The following is a 19,549-nucleotide window of genomic DNA, read 5'->3' on the forward strand; positions in this document are numbered from 1 at the left end:
CCTATAGGGAAAGAGGCTGGCTGGCATGTAAGACTACAAAGACCCAAATCCATGCGTCCTCAATTCAAGTCAAAGTGCAGTGGAAGGGAGCATCCAAGGTCCCTCTCTCCAATGAGCTATGACAGGAATCAAGAAGGGAGGAAGTAGGGAATTGACAGCTAGTAACATTCAGACACAGCCCCTTTGGGCCTGCAATACTTCCTACATTGTGGCTATGGTCATTAGAGTAAAATGACTTGGAAACACTCCGTACGTTTTAACACATACAAAACCGATTTCCATCGTGGTAATGATGCAATAGACAAAAATAACCGTTCAAACCTCAGCATTTGAGAACCATGTATTATTTAATAAAGTAAAAATAGAAAACTAAAAACAATGGAATAGCATGCAGTATTATCCCACATACATGGTGGTCATCAGGATGTTTGTGTAAAGTGACCACAGCACGGTCCGAGCCACACTGACCATGGCCCAGAGGGAGGGGCCAAGGAGTAACCAGAGCCCCATAATTGGTCCAATCTCACCTTGGTCCCGCCCATCACGCTCTGATATCCCTTTAGGACCACTGTAGAACCAGCAACATTCTTCCTGCACCAAGTAACCAGGGTCGTGTTTATTAGGGCACAAAACATTTTGCAGAGGAAACCGAAAATGAGTGTTTCTTCTTGGGCAAGTCCAGTCCGTCCACGTTTGTCACTTTTCTTCCGTTTGGTGCCTAATGAATACGACCCATGCTAAAAGCGACTCATTCAACAGCAGAGCTGAAAAACAGCTGCATCTGGACAAACCCCAGACCAGTACAGTTCTTAACGCACAAGGAACAGGCACCAACACATTCAATATTACGTATACAGTGTGCCACAAATAACATACATCGTTCAGTATACATGGAGATCAGAACCCGAGTGTCCATAGCAGACAGTTGTATAAAAAAATACTGATATGATAGTAAATGTCTGTTCAGGGCTCGAGGGGGGTTTGGTTTTGGAATTGCATTTTATAAGCCTTGTTGTGGCCATGGCGACCTACGCAGCCCCCACATCACCTCCAGAAAATACGTAAAACAGGAAGAGGATGAATGGTGTGAGACCAGTTTCTTGTTCCTCTGATTGATAAGCCATATAGTCAGGGTCACTGTTCAGGCAGCCATTACAGGTGGAGCCATTAGGGGGCCTTGATCTTCTTGGGTCGAGGAGAGGCTCCGTTCTCAGCTTTGATTGCGCCGTTTTCATGGTGGCCAACTGGAGGAGGGCATTTACACATTAACAAATACACTTGCTGTAATAGGTCTTCAACTCGTACTATTAAAGCGCGTGTCCACTCACTGGAGTCTCTCTTCAGCGGTCGGAGGGTTTGCTTGGCGGCGACCCTCTTCCTAGCGACCTGTTCATGTCTGAACTCTCGCCACCGCTTCAGCTGGAAACGGATAAACTTCCACAGGAGCCAGGACTGGGTCAGACTCACCAGCAACAACACAGGCATCCTATAGAGAGGTTTGAGAGAGGGGGAGGGAGGAGGGGAGAAAGGCAAGAAGGGAGGGGGGAGAAGGGAGGGAGAAGGGGGAGGGGGAAGGAGGGAGGGGAGAAGGAAGGAAAGGGAGAAGGAGGGGGTAGGAAAGAAGGGAGGGAGGGAAGAAGGGAGGGGGGGAGAAAGGAGGAGGGAAGGGAGGAGGGAGAAGGAGGAGGGAAGGAGGGGGGAGAAGGGAGGGGGGGAGGGAGGGGAGAAGGAGGAGGGGGAGAAGGGAGGGAGGGGAGAAGGAGAAGGGAGGGGGAGGGGGAGAAGGGAGGGGGAGGGAGGGAGGGGAGGGGGAGGGAGGGAGGGGAGAAGGAGAAGGGAGGGGAGAAGGGAGGGAGGGGAGGGGAGAAGGGAGGGGGAGGGGAGGGGAGAAGGGAGGGGGAGGGAGGGGAGAAGGGATGGGGAGGGAGGGGAGAAGGGAGGGGGAGGGAGGGGAGAGGGAGGGGGAGGGAGGGGAGAGGGAGGGAGGGGGAGGAGGGAGGAGGGGAGAAGGAGGGAGGGGAGAAGGAGGGAGGGGAGAAGGAGGGAGGGGGGAGGGAGGGGAGAAGGAGGAGGGAGAAGGGAGGGAGGAAAGAAGGAGGAGGGAGAAGGGAGGGAGGAAAGAAGGGAGGGGAGGAGGGGAGGGGAGAAGGAGGAGGGGAGGGAGGGGGGAAAGAAGGAGGGGAGGGAGGGGGGAAAGAAGGAGGGGAGGGAGGGGGGAAAGAAGGAGAAGGGAGGGGGAAAGAAGGAGAAGGGAGGGGGAAAGAAGGAGAAGGGAGGGGAGAAGGAGGAGGGAGGAGGAAAGAAGGAGAAGGGAGGGGAGAAGGAGGAGGGAGGAGGAGGCGAGAGAAGGAGGCGGGAGAAAGGAGGAGGGAAAAGGAGGCGGGAGAAAGGAGGCGGGAGAAAGGAGGCGGGAGAAAGGAGGAGGGAGAAAGGAGGAGGGAGAAAGGAGGAGGGAGAAAGGAGGAGGGAGAAAGGAGGAGGGAGAAAGGAGGAGGGAGAAAGGAGGGGCGAGAAGGGAGGGGCGAGAAGGGAGGGGAGAAGGAGGCACGTAGAAATACTGGTGTCTGTCATGTGTACAATAGACATAGAAGCTACTAAAAAGCCTTACCGTATCAGCACGGTGTTGAAGTTCCCCATGTCCCAGTCCAGCCCCTGGTTTTCGGCACGGGCCAACCCAAAACCCACAGCCAGGAACACAAGTGTGAGGGTCACCATCCGCGTGAACACAAAGTTCACGGCCCACAGGTCAAACCTGGACACACATCAGTAAATAACAGAAGAAGTGGATTATGATCACAAGGCAGTGCCATTAAAGGTAGTCAGCAATAAGACATCATCATAAGCAGCAGGGAGACTTCCAGCATATATATATATACACACACACTTATATATATATATATATATATATATGCAATGAGCCAATAGTGGGAGTCTTGGCAGGTTGTTTTTCAGGAAGTCGCCCCAATATGTCTGGTGATGTCATATTACAGAGTCTACTTTTAATGAAGTGCTGTTCACGTCACATTATAATATGAACAGCACTTCTATATGATATGTTGTTGTAAAGTAAGAAGGTTATGACAAAGGTAAGCAAGCCTTGTCCGAGCCAGAATGGCCCATTGGCCAGGAGCCCGTCTCCTGATTCTGTAGCGTTAGGCAGCTTGATGTACAAGTACAGCTGGACAGTCGATCACAGGGCCTTTACCCCCAAGCTATCTCCTTAATAATGAGTTCCAAGATGAGCAGGATCAGGTCCCAGTTTAAGAGTCTTTTGTATGACTCAACCGGGGACCTTCCAACCTTCCAATCGGAGGCCAGACACTAACCACAAAGCCACAGAGTTGGAAATAGGAACTCACATCTTTTGGTGGCTCTCATCAGTGAAGTAGAATATTCTGGCGATGTGGAAGCCCAGCTCAGACAGGTACTGCAGGCAGAGGAGTACCAGGCCCACAGGACTCAAACTGTGGGAGAGGAGGGAGGGACATGGAGGGGAGTATTAGGATTATATGGGTGCTTAGATATGCTTGTGTATATGTGCTCATGCACTTTCATATGTATTTGTGCTAATATTAGGTACTTATCTATGTTTATATAGGTGATTTTAGTAGTGCTTCTATTAGGTACTTATCTATGTTTATATAGGTGATTTTAGTAGTGCTTCTATTAGGTACTTATCTATGTTTATATAGGTGATTTTAGTAGTGCTTCTATTAGGTACTTATCTATGTTTATATAGGTGATTTTAGTAGTGCTTCTATTAGGTACTTATCTATGTTTATATAGGTGATTTTAGTAGTGCTTCTATTAGGTACTTATCTATGTTTATATAGGTGATTTTAGTAGTGCTTCTATTAGGTACTTATCTATGTTTATATAGGTGATTTTAGTAGTGCTTCTATTAGGTACTTATCTATGTTTATATAGGTGATTTTAGTAGTGCTTCTATTAGGTACTTATCTATGTTTATATAGGTGATTTTAGTAGTGCTTCTATTAGGTACTTATCTATGTTTATATAGGTGATTTTAGTAGTGCTTCTATTAGGTACTTATCTATGTTTATATAGGTGATTTTAGTAGTGCTTCTATTAGGTACTTATCTATGTTTATATAGGTGATTTTAGTAGTGCTTCTATTAGGTACTTATCTATGTTTATATAGGTGATTTTAGTAGTGCTTCTATTAGGTACTTATCTATGTTTATATAGGTGATTTTAGTAGTGCTTCTATTAGGTACTTATCTATGTTTATATAGGTGATTTTAGTAGTGCTTCTATTAGGTACTTATCTATGTTTATATAGGTGATTTTAGTAGTGCTTCTATTAGGTACTTATCTATGTTTATATAGGTGATTTTAGTAGTGCTTCTATTAGGTGCTTACTTGAGCAGGTATGCTGCAGAGATGTGCAGCAGGTAGAGACAGATGTACTGCAGCTGGCGAGGGATCTCCTCCTGAGGAACAACAACAATGAGCAGTCACACCAAGAACTTCTGGTTGTCTGTCAACAGGAATGGAACCACTCAGAAAGACGGCATGTGGGTGCAAACTAATATAGGGAATAGTTCACCCGAATAGCACATTTCCATATTGTTTTACACCTTGAAAGTAAAGGAGTCTATGGACAATGAGATGAATTGCAGCTTTCAATGTCAGGAAAGTAACATGTGATTGTCATTAGGGGTAAACAATTTTTACGTTGAATATAATCTGACAGAATTCCTTAGTCTATGGGCTGATTTAATGAAGATTTCCTTTCAGCTAATTGTTTTCGCACAGCACACACACACACACACGAGATATCAGCCCTCTGTTTCCCACAGCCTCAGCACTGACCTTGCGTACTTTCTGGAAGTAGAGCTCAGGTAGGGCGTGAAGCCAGTAGGCCAGCTGAGTGAGGTAAAAGAACTTCACCTGAAACCTGCAACAGAGAGAGAGAGCGGTTGTTCAAGGATACAGTACACAGCAGGGGAACTACCGAGTGATTTATTGAAACCCTGGATTGCTGATGCTATGCATTTGTCATTGAGAGGCTTTGAAGCCACCGGCAATCCCCAGTAGGATCAGTCTTCCATGGAAATGAATGGAATTCTACACTATTTCAATTAAATGTTTCAAGAACAAAATTACATGTATTTAAGTATGTTGTAGTGGCGACAGTAACATTAGTAATCTCAAAATTATACTTTAAGGTAAATGTTTTTATTCGTTTTAATCTTTAACTTGTTTAGCTGACATAATATAATTTAAAGTATGCATTAAGGTGTTTAATGTAATACATGTGGCAAAATCCAATGTGGACATTAATGCATTTCTCTATATTTTGAAACAATTAAAATGGAGGAGTTCCAAGATGGAAGCAAGGTGGCTTCATCACAGCCCATCATTAAATAGCACACCCAACTACCTCATCCCCATATAGTTTTTTTTGTTTTGCTCTTTTGCACCCCAGTTTCTCTACTTGCACATCTTCTGCATCTATTCACTCCAGAGTTAAATGCTAAATTGTAATTATTTCACCACTACGGCCTATTTATTGTCTTACCTCCCTAATCTTACTACATTTGAACACACTGTACATAGATGTGTCTATTGTGTTATTGACTGTACGTTTGTTTATTCCATGTGTAACTCCGTTGTTTTTGTCGCACTGCTTTGCTTTATCTTGGCCAGGTCGCAGTTGTAAATGAAAACTTGTTCTCTACTGGCCTACCTGGTTAAATAAAAAAACACAGCGCCCCCTATCAGTCATCTATTGTGTGTGTGTGTGTGTGTGTGTGTGTGTGTGTGTGTGTGTGTGTGTGTGTGTGTGTGTGTGTGTGTGTGTGTGTGTGTGTGTGTGTGTGTGTGTGTATGTATGTATGTATGTATGTATGTATGTATGTATGTATGTATGTATGTATATATATATATATATATATATATATATATATATATATATATATATATATATATATATATATATATAGAGTGCATGAGGAAAATATTCAGACCCCTTGACTTTCTTACATTAGACTTATTCTAAAATAAATAAAATAGTCCCCCCCCCCCATCAATCCGCACACAATACCCCATAATGCCAAAGCAAAAACAGGTTTAGACATTTGTGCAAATGTATTAAATTAAACTGAAATATCACATTTACATAAGTATTCAGACCCTTTACTCAGTACTTTATTGAAGCACCTGGAGTCTTCTTGGGTATGACACCAAATACAGGTGTGCCAAGCTTGTAGTGAGTTTCTCCCATTATTTTCTGAAGATCCTCTCAAGCTCTTGTCATGTTGGATGGAGAGCATTGATACACAGCTATTTTCAGATCTTTCCAGAGATGTTCGATCAAGTTCAAGTCGGCCTCTGGCTAGGCCACTCAAGGACATTCAGAGACTTGTCCTGAAGCCACTTCTGCGCTGTCTTGGCTGTGTGCTTAGCATCATTATCCTGTTTGAAGGTTCACCTTCAATCCTGTCTGATATCCTGAGCAGGTTTTCATCAAGGATCTCTCTATACTTTGATCCATTCCCTCGATCCTGACTAGTCTCCCAATCCCCGCCGCTGAAAAACATCCCCACAGCATGCTGCCACCACCATGCTTCACTGTAGGGGTGCCTCCAGGTTTCCTCCAGATGTTCTGTACAGCACTTTGAGATATCAGCTGATGTACGAAGGGCTATATAAATACATTTGATTTGATGTGAGGCTTTGCATTCTTGCCAAATATTTAAATCTTGATTTCAGCAGAGCAGAGAATCTTGTTTCTCATGGTCTAAGATTCTTTAGGTGCCTTTTGGCAAACTCCAAGCAGGCTGTCGTGATTTTTACTGAGGTGTGGCTTCCATCTGGCCACTCTACCATAAAGGCCTGATTGGTGGAGTGCTGCAAAGATGGTTGACATTCTGGAAGGTTCTTCCATCTCCACAGAGGAACTCTGGAGCTCTGTCAGAGTGACCAACGGGTTCTTGGTCACCTCCCTGACAAAGGCCCTTCTGCCCCAATTGCTCAGTTTTGCTGGGCGGCCAGCTCCGGGAAGAGTCTTGGTGGTTCCAAACTTCTTCCATTTAAGAATGATGGAGGCCACTGTTCTTGGGGACCTTCAATACTGGAGAAATGTTTGTGTCCTTCCTCAGATCTGTGCCTCGACACAATCCTGTCTCGGAGCACTATGGACAATTCCTTCGACCTCATGGCTTGGTTATTGCTCTCACATGCACCGTCACCTGTGGGTCCTTATGTAAACAGGTGTGTGCCTTTCCAAATCATGTCAAATCAATTGAATTTACCACAGGTAATTTCAATCAAGTTGTAGAAACATCTCAAGGATGATCAATGGAAACAGGATGCACCTGAGCTCAATTTCAAGTCTCATAGCAAAGGGTTGGAATAGTTATGTACATAAGGGACCAGTTTTTTTATTGTTAATAAATTTGCTAAAAAATCTAAACCTGTTAGCCCTTTGTCATTATGGGGTATTGTGTGTAGATTGATGAGGATTTTTTATTTAATCCATTTTTGAATACGTGTGTAATGTAACAAAATGTGGATAAGTCAAGGGGTCTGAATACTTTGAGGCACTGTATGCATGTATGTATGTAATGTATGTATGCATGCATGTACGTACAGTGGGGCAAAAAAGTATTTAGTCAGCCACCAATTGTGCAAGTTCTCCCACTTAAAAAGATGAGGCCTGTAATTTTCATCATAAGTACACTTCAACTATGACAGACAAAATTAGAAAAAAAATCCCCCAAAAATCACATTGTAGGATTTTTAATGAATTTATTTGCAAATTATGGTGGAAAATAAGTATTTGGTCACCTACAAACAAGCAAGATTTCTGGCTCTCACAGACCTGTAACTTCTTCTTTAAGAGGCTCCTCTGTCCTCCACTCGTTACCTGTATTAATGGCACCTGTTTGAACTTATCAGTATAAAAGACACCTGTCCACAACATCAAACAGTCACACTCCAAACTCCACTATGGCCAAGACCAAAGAGCTGTCAAAGGACACCAGAAACAAAATTGTAGACCTGCACCAGGCTGGGAAGACTGAATCTGCAATAGGTAAGCAGCTTGGTTTGAAGAAATCAACTGTGGGAGCAATTATTAGGAAATGGAAGACATACAAGACCACTGATAATCTCTCTCGATCTGGGGCTCCACGCAAGATCTCACCCCGTGGGGTCAAAATGATCACAAGAACGGTGAGCAAAAATCCCAGAACCACACAGGGGGACCTAGTGAATGACCTCCAGAGAGCTGGGACCAAAGTAACAAAGCCTACCATCAGTAACACACTACGCCGCCAGGGACTCAAATCCTGCAGTGCCAGACGTGTTCCCCTGCTTAAGCCAGTACATGTCCAGGCCCGTCTGAAGTTTGCTAGAGAGCATTTGGATGAAACCAAAATATAACTTTTTGGTAAAAACTCAACTCTGTGTTTGGAGGACAAAGAATGCTGAGTTGCATCCAAAGAACACCATACCTACTGTGAAGCATGGGGGTGGAAACATCATGCTTTGGGGCTGTTTTTCTGCAAAGTGTAAAGGAAAGAATGAATGGGGCCATGTATCGTGAGATTTTGAGTGAAAACCTCCTTCCATCAGCAAGGACATTGAAGATGAAACGTGGCTGGGTCTTTCAGCATGACAATGATCCCAAACGCCCGGGCAACGAAGGAGTGGCTTCGTAAGAAGCATTTCAAGGTCCTGGAGTGGCCTAGCCAGCCTCCAGATCTCAACCCCATTGAAAATCTTTGGAGGGAGTTGAAAGTCCGTGTTGCCCAGCAACAGCCCCAAAACATCACTGCTCTAGAGGAGATCTGCATGGAGGAATGGGCCAAAATGCCAGCAACAATGTGTGAAAACCTTGTGAAGACTTACAGAAAACGTTTGACCTCTGTCATTTCCAACGAAGGGTATATAACAAAGTATTGAGATAAACTTTTGTTTTTGACCAACTACTTATTTTCCACCATAATTGGCAAATAAATTCATTAAAAATCCTACAATGTGATTTTCTGGATTTTTTTTCTCATTTTGTCTGTCATAGTTGAAGTGTACCTATGATGAAAATTACAGGCCTCATATTTTTTAAGTGGGAGAACTTGCACAATTGGTGGCTGACTAAATACTTTTTTGCCCCACTGTATGTATGTATGTATGTATGTATGTATGTATGTATGTATGTATGTATATATATATATATATATATATATATATATATCACTGGAACTACCCCTACAGGTCTGGTTAAGATTAGTCTGCTATTCCATTTCAGATGCAGACCCTGTTTAGTGCTGAGTCATCATACCGGAGGTGGACATGTGGGTAGTTCTCCCAAAGGGTGCTTGGGTGAAACACGTATCCTTCCTGCAAAGGGAAAAGGGAGACAGTGGAATTGTTCATGAAGTTTTGACCTAACACTACACATTGATGTGTGTGTGGCTGCGTATGTGTTTGTGTGCATTCGTGCGTTTCTTACTGTTATAAGTATGTAGAAACTCCACACGCTGGACACCAGGTGAAACACACACAGCTGGCCTGACTCACTGAACTTGGTGTTCTTGCTTTTTGAGAGATGGAGGCGCCTATTCACTTTCTAACAACAACAAGTCATTATGATACAAAATGAAGTGTACAACAATAAAATTACCTACAAACAAGGTGGCTATTTTTAGCCACTCTGAAGCCCTTCTGAGGGGTGTACTACAAAGCAGGATCAATGGGTTGGCCAGCTAACTTTGATAACAGAAATAACTACTGATTTTATGGTTCATAAAAAAAAAAAGCTGAACCTAGATGTCTTTTCATTTGTTAAATAAATCAGAGTTATATCAGAAAATGTTGACAAGTTTGCTGGCTAACTCCATATCCTGCTTTGTAGTACACCCCTCTGAGCAGAGACATGCTGTTCAAGCGTTAAGCCATCGTAAAACACACTTGATTATGGAGCTAGAGAGGAAAATAATAACTATCCCGTTACCTTTTTTTGAGATCAACCATTTTTATTACAATCTCATTCCTGTTACCTGGGTCCCAGATCTGTTTGTGCTGTCTTGCCAACTCTTATGGTCACGGTCATGCTAAACTTAGGAGTTAGGAAGATAGCCCAAACAGATTTGGGATCAGGGCCCGTATCCACAAAGCATTTCAGAGTAGGAGTGCTGATCTAGGATCAGTTTAGCCTTTTAGAATTTTTGCCATAATGAATAAAGTATATAATGGTATAGATCCTAGATCAGCACTCCTACTCTGAAATGCTTTGTGGATACGAGCACAGGCTACATTCCTGTGTCCTGCAAGTTATCTAGGAGAGCAGACAGAAGGATAACTAAATTTGACCTTGTGACCTCCTGAGGAGTCTGTATGGAGTAGGCCCATTGACGCTGATCTAAGGTCAGTTTCGCATGTCCACTTCAAATGGTTCATGTAATGATTGACTGATCCTACATCTGTGCTTAAAAGGGTGCTCTTCTACTCAGACCTGAATCTCCATTTCACCACTTGTGTTTCCCTACCATTGTATCAATAAGTCGGGCCACCCCGCCTAGCCCCATTGACTCCAGCCTGTAATAGTTTAGCATATATTGGTTTCAATTGACAGCCAGTTAAGATTCCAGAGTGCCTTGGCTGTTTCTTTGGGAACCTTTGCACCCTACTTAGAAAAAATAATCTAGGGGATACAAAAACACTAATACCCAAAATACAGTGGGTCTTGGTAATACTTACATCCAGGATGTACTCCTGCACCACGGCGTGGAGGATGATGGTGATGAAGAAATAGAAGAGGATGGTGGTGCAGTCTTGCCAGCCGTACTGGTACAACGTCACCTCTCCCTCTGGACAGACGGACAGAAAGACCAGACAGACAGAAAACCAGACAGACAGAAAGACCAGACAGACAGAAAGACCAGACAGACAGAAAGACCAGACAGACAGAAAGACCAGACAGACAGAAAGACCAGATAGACAGGAAGACCGACAGACAGGAAGACCGACAGGAGGACAGAAGAATGGACAGACAAGACAGGATGACCGATAGATAGGACGGACAGGCAGATGGACAGGAAGACAGACAGGAGGGCAGACAGGAGAACGGACGGACAGACAGGCGGACAGGAGGGTGGACAGACGGACAGGAGGGCAGACGGAAGGGAAGACAGACGGGAGGACAAACAATGGAGAACAGGGAGGCATAATGAATAACAAGAGACACTGGTCATACACACAAACGTAGGCTACAGCTAGGAATGCTTTGATGACAACAGGTATTCTCAGAGCAACTTATTTTCTGCTGCTCTTTCAGACTCAAAAGGAAGAAAACTAGAATACAAATCAGGCCTAGATCAAATTCACATTGTGGAGTGGGTAACAGATGCACTCTCGCTTTAATAGCGGGGTGCTCGTCCATATATGACAAGGACTTCCAATTAAATCCCAAGTTCAATAATCATTGGGAAACTCCAGTTTTTTTTAAAAAAAGGACTAAAAGACGTCACCTCATTTCACCATTTTTTTTATGTATTTTTTTCAGCCGGGCAGGCTTACATGTTTCGGCAGTTACGCCTTCATCAGTACTTGAAAGGGTTTGAAGTGCAGTGCACTTGATTTAGCTTGCCGTTTTCACTTTCTATTCCATTGGTTCCATTGTACTAGGCAAACTAAACCAAGTGCAGCTCAAGTATCTGAAAGTATTTGACCCAGGTCTGATAGAAATAGCAGATAGGCCTACTCTAACAAAGGGTTTACACAGGCAGCCCAATTCTGAATGTTTTTTCCACTAATTGGTCAGAATGAAGCTGCCTGTGTAAATGCAGCCAGAGTGATGCAATGCCACTGAGCAAATATACAGTAGGTCTAGATCCTTTTAGTCCATAGTATGTCTTCATCCTAAATGGCACCATATTCCCTACATAGAGCACTACTTTTGACGAGAGCCCTATTAGCCCTGGTCAAAAGAAGTGCACTATATTGGGAATAGGGTGCCATTTGGGACGCATAGCTGATGTGGTAGTAGTGCAGCATGGGGGTTGTGGATGTAGTGCAGCATGGGGGTTGTGGATGTAGTGCAGCATGGGGGTTGTGGATGTAGTGCAGCATGGGGGTTGTGGATGTAGTGCAGCATGGGGGTTGTGGATGTAGTGCAGCATAGGGGTTGTGGCACAAACCTGGTGACGGTGTGCTGATGTTGTACTGAGGTTGAATAAACAATATGGCAGTCTTTGCTGTTGCCTAGAAAAGAGAACCATAATCACATTTAGGTTATATCTATCCTGTCTGACTACCCTCTTGACACTGCCAAGTGACGTGCCTATGCATGACCTCCTCTATAAAGCAATCAAGTACAGACAGTCTGGTAATGGATGTGTGTGTGTGTGTGTGTCTCTATCCTCAAACTGCTTCAAAAAATGGCTACTTTCTCAAACACCTCCCACTTTTGGGCGTAATTTGACATTGTGCTTTGAAAATTAACCCGGAGAAGGATGTAAATGTGGCCTGCAATTCTGGGTGTTCCTGCATCTGGAGGAACCCCTCTTTTTAAGATAGGAATCCGGTACACAGGAGGGTCGGGGGGGTGGTACAGTAGGTGGCGTAGGATGCACACAGAAGAAGGTGGGGGGGCGACACCGGTGGCTAGCTAGCTAGGACAACAACAGTAGACAGTGTCGTTTGCCCCCCCCCCCCCCCACCCCACCCCCCCCCCCCGCCTGTCAGGCACTGCTTTCCCACAGTTCTGTTAAGGACTGCAAGGGCAGGTGTTCGGCAGGCTGGAGTGAAGGACACTGTGTGCTAGCTAGGACTCCAGTACACAAATCAGGGGAAATCCAGAATATCAAAATTCTCACAAGATGGCATTCATGCAGGAACCAATGGGATGCTTGGGGGGGGTGGGGTTACTGCAGATGCAGGAATGCCCTGAATTCAAGGCTGCAATCACACACTATTGGAATGCCGAGGTATGACTGTGCTGTAGAAAGAGAAAGAAAAAAACATGTAGGCTCGGCATGACACGGCTTGCATTGACGAAGGGCTGATGCTACTTCACAGTAGACTAAACTCTAGACTGGAGTGCACTAACAAGTTGCCAACTGGTGCATTGTCAAAACTAATGCCCACCGAGTTCATGAGAGAGGAGCTCGTTTACGTGGCTATGGAGAGTGAAATGTTCACACATTGGATTTCACTCTTTTTCTGAAACGTGTTGGTTTAACTCCCCCCCATAGTCTATAGGAACACATAGAGGCAATAGCTCGCTGAAGGGAAATTAAATTCCGGATTGACTCCTAAAGAGCCTAGGCTAAAAAACAATCAATCGCAGGAATGAAAATTACTTTGCCAAACAAACCATACTGTTATTTTAACGGATTAGACTACGGCAAGTATTTCTGTGCCAATTCATCATTCAATGACGACCGTTTCTGGTCGAACCATTCAAGTATCTAATCACGAAGTCAAAGGGGTACAATTTTAGGCCTACATTTGTCCTTTAATTAAAATGACAGCTAGGGCGCAAATAGATAATGGAACACAATTGGTATCAAGAGCATAGGAAAGTGAGCCAGTCTACTCTTTCATTGCAAAATAGCATCGCTCAAAGATGGAGACGTGGCAGTTAACAGCGGACTAACGTTACCGGAGTCGAAAAGCTTTGGCACCGGGATGGTATAAAACATGTAATGTCATTAGATGTGCCTTAAATGACCTTTTCGTTGATGGCAAACACACCGAACGAGTTCATTAGTTGAACATCAATGCAAAAGGTACCACATTGTCAGTTTTGAATTGTTTTTACAAAGTGACAACACTTTAAAATGGGTTAATCATATGCAGAAAAATGTTTACATTTGAAATGGAATTAGTCCCGTTTTAGCTGACAAAAACGTAGATGAAATAGCCTACAGACTGATGTTGAGATGAAGGAAATGATGCTGTAAAGATGTCCTGTCTTTCGCTTCAACTTGAACACAAACGATAAACAAATTCTGCTAAACTGTTACTTTGTAACCCTAGGTAGACAACTGTTGCATTGTAACAAAAACTGCAACAATGTATTCGTCAAAAAATTGAAATCAGAATTCATCTCACCTCAAACATCAATCCAATGAGAATAAAAATGACCAAACTAAAGACGATATCGGCATGATTTTGTATTAAGAATTCCTGGCTGAAGAAGGGATAACTCTTGTTTCTCCTCCGGAATGCCATTTCAACAGAATTACTTTTTCCCCCAAAATGTTCTGCCTGCGAAGTTCAGAAGTTAACTGTTTCCCCACTCTGCGCATGTGCACATTCTTAAAAGGGGAGGATTTTGAAATGCCTCATTAAAGGCAAGGCGAAGTGAAATTCCTTCAGAATTCCAGAATGGTACACAACGTTTATAGAACTTTCAAAGCATTTTCTTATTTACAACAACAATGTTCGAAATGATTTGTATGTAAAACTAGTTAGCATTAATAACTGAGCGAGCTTGTTTACAAGTCACCCTCTTTTCAAAAGGACAAATAAAGACACAAATTACCCCATATTACCTATGCATTACCATGTAATACCTACAAGCATAACATAACTTATTTGCTTTTAATGTAGATATAAAATAATAATGCATACATTAATTTGTACACAGAATTCAACGAAAGACCAAATAATTAAACTACTTTTTGCATTATGTCCACCCAATATAACCTTTATTGCTTCTTTGTTATCAAGCCACCAGTGGCCTTGACCTATGGAACAAAATGCTGAATAGGCAAACACCTGAGAGGGAGAAAACTATGAAAACCAGCATCATTTTAGTGTTCTGTATGCGTCGTCCATGGATCTCATCCTGGGTCCTTTATAGAACATTTAGTCAACATTACAATGATCCCTTATAAGAGAGATGGAAAAGTTAGCACAGCAAAACATGTCTTGGATATCCCTTAGTCACAATTGAGGTGTGGAAACTTAACCATGGGCCCGAGACAGTACAAAAACATATTATATAGCATCTCAACCGAAAAACTACATTTAGCAAGTTAACATGTTCAACATGTCTTTGAGACAAATAATTTTAAAAAAACATATTTGACAACAATGTGCCTTAAAAATATGAATTAGCTCTTAGCAATAAATGTTTGTTAATATGAACAACTTCGCAAAAGGCAAATGGTGTTCTATAAAAGCGAGACACCTGTCAAATTTCAGCGTCAAACAGTTTCGTCGAGACGACATTGGAGCCGGTCTGTCCTAAAGCAGTGTCAGCAAATGAATGTATATGTTCACCTGTGGTGTAGTCATTACTCCACACCATAGCAAAAGGTGGCAAAACGTTTTTGCACTGAAAACTGTTTGTTATTGGACAAGTTCAGCTTAGTCACTCCCTGTTAAGACCGTTTGCTTCCGGTTGGTTTTGTTTGGTTCCTAGTGAATACCCCCCTGATCATATGTTCATTTTGGGGGACAGGGGGGAGCGAGCATCATTTCAAAAGAATAACAAAAACACACAAGGAAATTAGAAGTGCACGGATACTATCAATGGTACTTGGTATCGGGCCGATATGCTACTACTTGAACAGGGTATCTGTAAATGCTAGCAGATACAAAGTTCAGATATGTAGCTGACATATTGTGGTGGGCATCTTCACTTTAGCCGGGGTCGTGTCTCCTGTCTAGTAGTGATGGGAGAAAAAAAAATAAAAAATCGATACGGTTACACATCGGGATTTTTGTTTTTACGATATTGCGATATAAATTTTGCGCTGTACCTGTGCCAATACTCCGGTGTTTTTCCTTCTATAGCGTGTTCTCCTTTATAAATGGTGAGAATTTATTTTCGGCACTTATGTCCATGACTGATTAAAACTCGTTTTCTCATTCCTTTCTCTGGTCCCTCTGCAGCAGACATATAGTGAGCAATATGTTAGGAACATCGAATCGCAATACATATAGAAGCGTAAAAATTACAATACAATGCATATCGGCACCCAAGTATGGTGATAATATCGTATCGTGAGGTCCCTGGCAATTCCCAGCCCTACTAGTTTTCGTAGAATAACTTTTCTATATCTGTTATTGTATTGAAATGATTATTTTTTTAAAGCATTTTTGTGTTTTAATATGTCATTATTTGTTTACTGCATTATGTTTGGTTGATTAGGAGGTAGCATTGATTGAACTGGGTTAAAGTTCATGTTATGAAAAATAAATACTTGAATCGGTACTCGCCGGTATCGGCCTCTCCTCAAGAGAAAGTACTTGGTACTTGGAATGATCAGCAAGAGTTGGTAACGGTGCACATCTATAGGAAATGTATATTACATAAGATATGTGTGCCTCTAATGGAGCTGGTTTTGAGCGTTGAGATTGGAAAGGCAATAGAGAGGAAGCATAATCAGTCTCTCTCTCCCATCTGTCTTTTTATCTCTCCCTTGTTACTAAAATCCATCATCCTGGTCTCGGCGTGACAGTATCAGCTGCCTCCTGGGACCACTCAGATGGGGAATGCTGGGCGGTGAGTCCCCCTGCGCCCCAGAGTCCAGTTTGGGTGTTGAGGTGTAGCACGGACCCATCCGACCCATCTGCAGGCCCGTCATGTCCCTATGGGCGGGGTTGCTGGGGATGAAGCTAAGGCCTGCCATGCCCATGGGGGGGCTGACCCGGTCCAGGTGGGGGTTGCTGGTGCTGCTGGGGGACTGGGGGTCGGCACTGAAGTACAGTGTGGTGCTGGACAGGGTGGTGTTAGGGCAGAAATAGGGCTCGGGGCTTTTCCCAAACAACAATTTGCCCTCGGGCGAGCTACGCTTGAAGGAGTCAGACACCGGAGACTCCAGCGGGCTCTCCATGTCCTCCAGGCTGTCCTTACTCTCCTCCTCGCCCTCGCTGGGCGTCTCTGCTGACGTGGGCTCGTCGCTAGCGCTCTGGAACTCCTCCTTGCAGTCCGAGAGGGGTACCAAGCCCCCATTCATTCCCTGTGATTCAGACACTGAGGTCCCGGAAACCCCGGAGACCCCGTCGCAGCTGCCGCCGCCTGCTGTGGTCGTCCCGCCACCGCCCGTACTCTTGGCCTCAGAGTTACAATAGGACTCGTCCACTTCCAAAACGGCCGCCACACTGCCAGAACCATAGGCGCAGTTAATCTTCCCTAAGTCACCGGTTTTTAGTGCCAAGCGAATCAGGAGCCAGTGGTGGTGGCGGCAGGGGCACGAATTACCCAGCCTGGGACCGCAACTCCCAGGATGCTCCAGTAGGGAGCCGGCCACGCCTGAGAGGGAGAAGCTGCCGTGGTTATGCAGGGAGGAGGGGGCAGCCTGGGGGAGGCTCTTGACACCACCCCCACCCCCCAGGGAGTAGGAAGTCTCACCCTGCTCCAGGCCCTCTAGACAGGTGGAGCCCATGTGGTGGTTGTGGTGGCCCAGGCGCTGACCCTTGCCCTGGGTGATCTCGGTGGACTTGGGGTGGAGGAAGCGGTAGTACAGGACCAGAGAGGTGGTGCCTGGAGTAGGGAGAGAAAAGAGAGGGGGAGACTTAGAAACACGCAGTATAGTACAGGTTGTTTAAATTAAGTGATGGGATTGAAAGTTCCCTATGGGACACAGTAAAAGTTGGTTGTGTCTGAAGCTTGACATGGTGCTTTAAAAAGGTCCTATGCAGCCATTTTTATATCAATATCAAATTATTTCTTGGTAACAAATAAGTAAATTAATGTGATTGTTTTCAATTAAAATGCTCAAAAAGAAAGAATTTTGCTAGGACTGTCTGGGAGTGGTCTGAGTTGGGAGGGGAAAACTGAAAACTGTTATTGGCAGAGAGGTTTGGAACTCTTTCTTATTGGTCTGTTAACTCATTTACTGTCTGGTGATGTCATAATGGCAGGCCAAAACTTCATCCCACCAAAACAAGTCTATTCAAACAACTCTTACACTAAAAGGACAGTATTATTCCAACCTCATAGTTTGGAAATATATATGAAAAATCAAGTTTTTGAACCTCACTGGTCAAAATAACATTTAATTTATACTCCGACAGATTGTCTGAAGACAGTTGCTTCCGTTTTCCTTTTCGCAGAACTTTGACCCTGTCGGAGTGTCTGTTGTTATGGTTACCGCACAGTAGTTAGGTTGCTATCCAATTTGCGACAGATTTATGTGAACATTCTAAAATCTGCATTTAAAAAAAAAGCCAAATAAACTGTATACATTCCTGAGTCGTAGTGGGAGGACCCCACACCATATCATTTAGTGACTCCCAAGTTTAAGTCCATACGATGGTTAGAAAACAGTAACAATATTTGCACATAAAGGCATAAAGGCTCCACCATTTCTCACATAATTCATTTCAGACACACAAAAAGATCCCACCTTGTCTAGCGTTAGTTTTTTTTGTCCGATTTTATTTTCTCTTTTATAAACCATACAAAACATAAACATACAAACATCAACTACATCACACCTGCCCAGACCCACTAGCAGACACTCCCATCTCCAGTGCCACCATCTTTCTGCCACATGGCCTGAAACTGCACCATTTTGGTTAGATTTTTCCATTGTGTTACTGATGATGGATTGATTTATTTCCAAGATGAGTGATGAGAAGAGAATCGTCCAACCCATTGGGTATCTCACTACACCCCCATATGCCATGTGTTGAAATATGTCGAGAGATGGGTTCAAATTAAGTTGACATTGTAATTCTTCTGATAACCAACTTTCTAGCTCCGCCCACAACTTCTGGACTTCATAGCATTCCCAGAAAGCATGGATTATTGAGTCATGATTAGTTTTACACTTAAGACATGCAGTTGTGCAGTTGTACTGTAGAATGTGTGAATGTTGTCTCTTGTATAATACAGTCTACACATTAGCTTATACTAGATTAAGCTTACATTTTGTGTTAACTATAATTTCATTAGTTATACGCCAACTTTCCCTCCATCTTGTGCCAACCTCAGTTCTTTTTAAGTCTTGGTTCCAATAGTATTTTTATTTCACTACTTTTTTTCTAAGAGATTGTCAGCTGGATATGCTCTCTGCAAAAATGTGTATACATTACCTATCATATGAATATGCTTTTCGGACTCAAATAAGATTCCCTCGAGGTTGCTCTGATGTCCAAAATATTTCAAATAGACATTTTGTGATGTGTAACTTAAGTTGCATATATTTGAAACAATCTACATTGGTCAGCCCAAAATTACTTTTTTGTTCTGGCATGGAAATAAATTTATTTTTTGTTACCAAGTCATTAATGGTTTCTATGCCTTTAGTTTTCCATGTGGATCCATTTGTTGGTGAATTCTGAAAAGCTATCTAAGGATTGTTCAATAAGGTTGTGTTTTTAGGAAGTGATATTGGTGCTCGTAGAATACATTATCTTCCATATTTTTTTTTTTTTTTTAACTAGGCAAGTCCAATAAGAACAAATTATTATTTACAATGACGGCCTACCATATTGTTACAGTGTTCCATATTGTTACAGTGTTCCATATTGTTACAGTGTTCCATATTGTTACAGTGTTCCATATTGTTACAGTGTTCCATATTGTTACAGTGTTCTTAATTATGAAGTTATTAAT

At 43.2% G+C, this 19,549-nt stretch overlaps 2 protein-coding genes across 3 annotated transcripts in view; both read right to left on the reverse strand.

The window, feature by feature from the left end:
• Nucleotides 1-328: 328 nt before the first annotated feature.
• On the reverse strand, nt 329-14,290 carry LOC110529363 (translocating chain-associated membrane protein 2). 2 transcript variants are annotated; one of them, XM_036984741.1, is made up of 11 exons: nt 14,086-14,289; nt 12,168-12,231; nt 10,729-10,838; nt 9,482-9,598; nt 9,311-9,369; nt 4,837-4,921; nt 4,384-4,454; nt 3,360-3,464; nt 2,609-2,752; nt 1,329-1,486; nt 329-1,244 (listed from the first exon to the last, which is right to left on the reverse strand). In XM_036984741.1, exons 1-11 carry the CDS (start codon nt 14,203-14,205, stop codon nt 1,168-1,170), a joined length of 1,110 nt encoding a protein of 369 aa, XP_036840636.1. In that variant the 5' UTR covers nt 14,206-14,289; the 3' UTR covers nt 329-1,167. The 2 variants fall into 2 exon arrangements, with proteins under 2 accessions (XP_036840636.1, XP_036840637.1); XM_036984742.1 differs by lacking the exon at nt 9,482-9,598 and having other exon boundaries at nt 14,086-14,290.
• Nucleotides 14,291-14,654: 364 nt separating this feature from the next.
• The window catches only part of LOC110529362 (XK-related protein 5), a 21,920-nt gene continuing 17,025 nt past the window's right edge, over nt 14,655-19,549 (reverse strand). Inside the window, exon 7 of the mRNA XM_021611502.2 lies at nt 14,655-17,470. Coding sequence (XP_021467177.1) covers nt 16,413-17,470 — 1,058 coding nt within the window. The 3' untranslated portion in view covers nt 14,655-16,412. The remainder of the gene's footprint in view (nt 17,471-19,549) is intronic.

Source organism: Oncorhynchus mykiss, chromosome 8 (assembly GCF_013265735.2).
Source record: "Oncorhynchus mykiss isolate Arlee chromosome 8, USDA_OmykA_1.1, whole genome shotgun sequence".
NCBI classification, from domain to species: domain Eukaryota; kingdom Metazoa; phylum Chordata; class Actinopteri; order Salmoniformes; family Salmonidae; genus Oncorhynchus; species Oncorhynchus mykiss.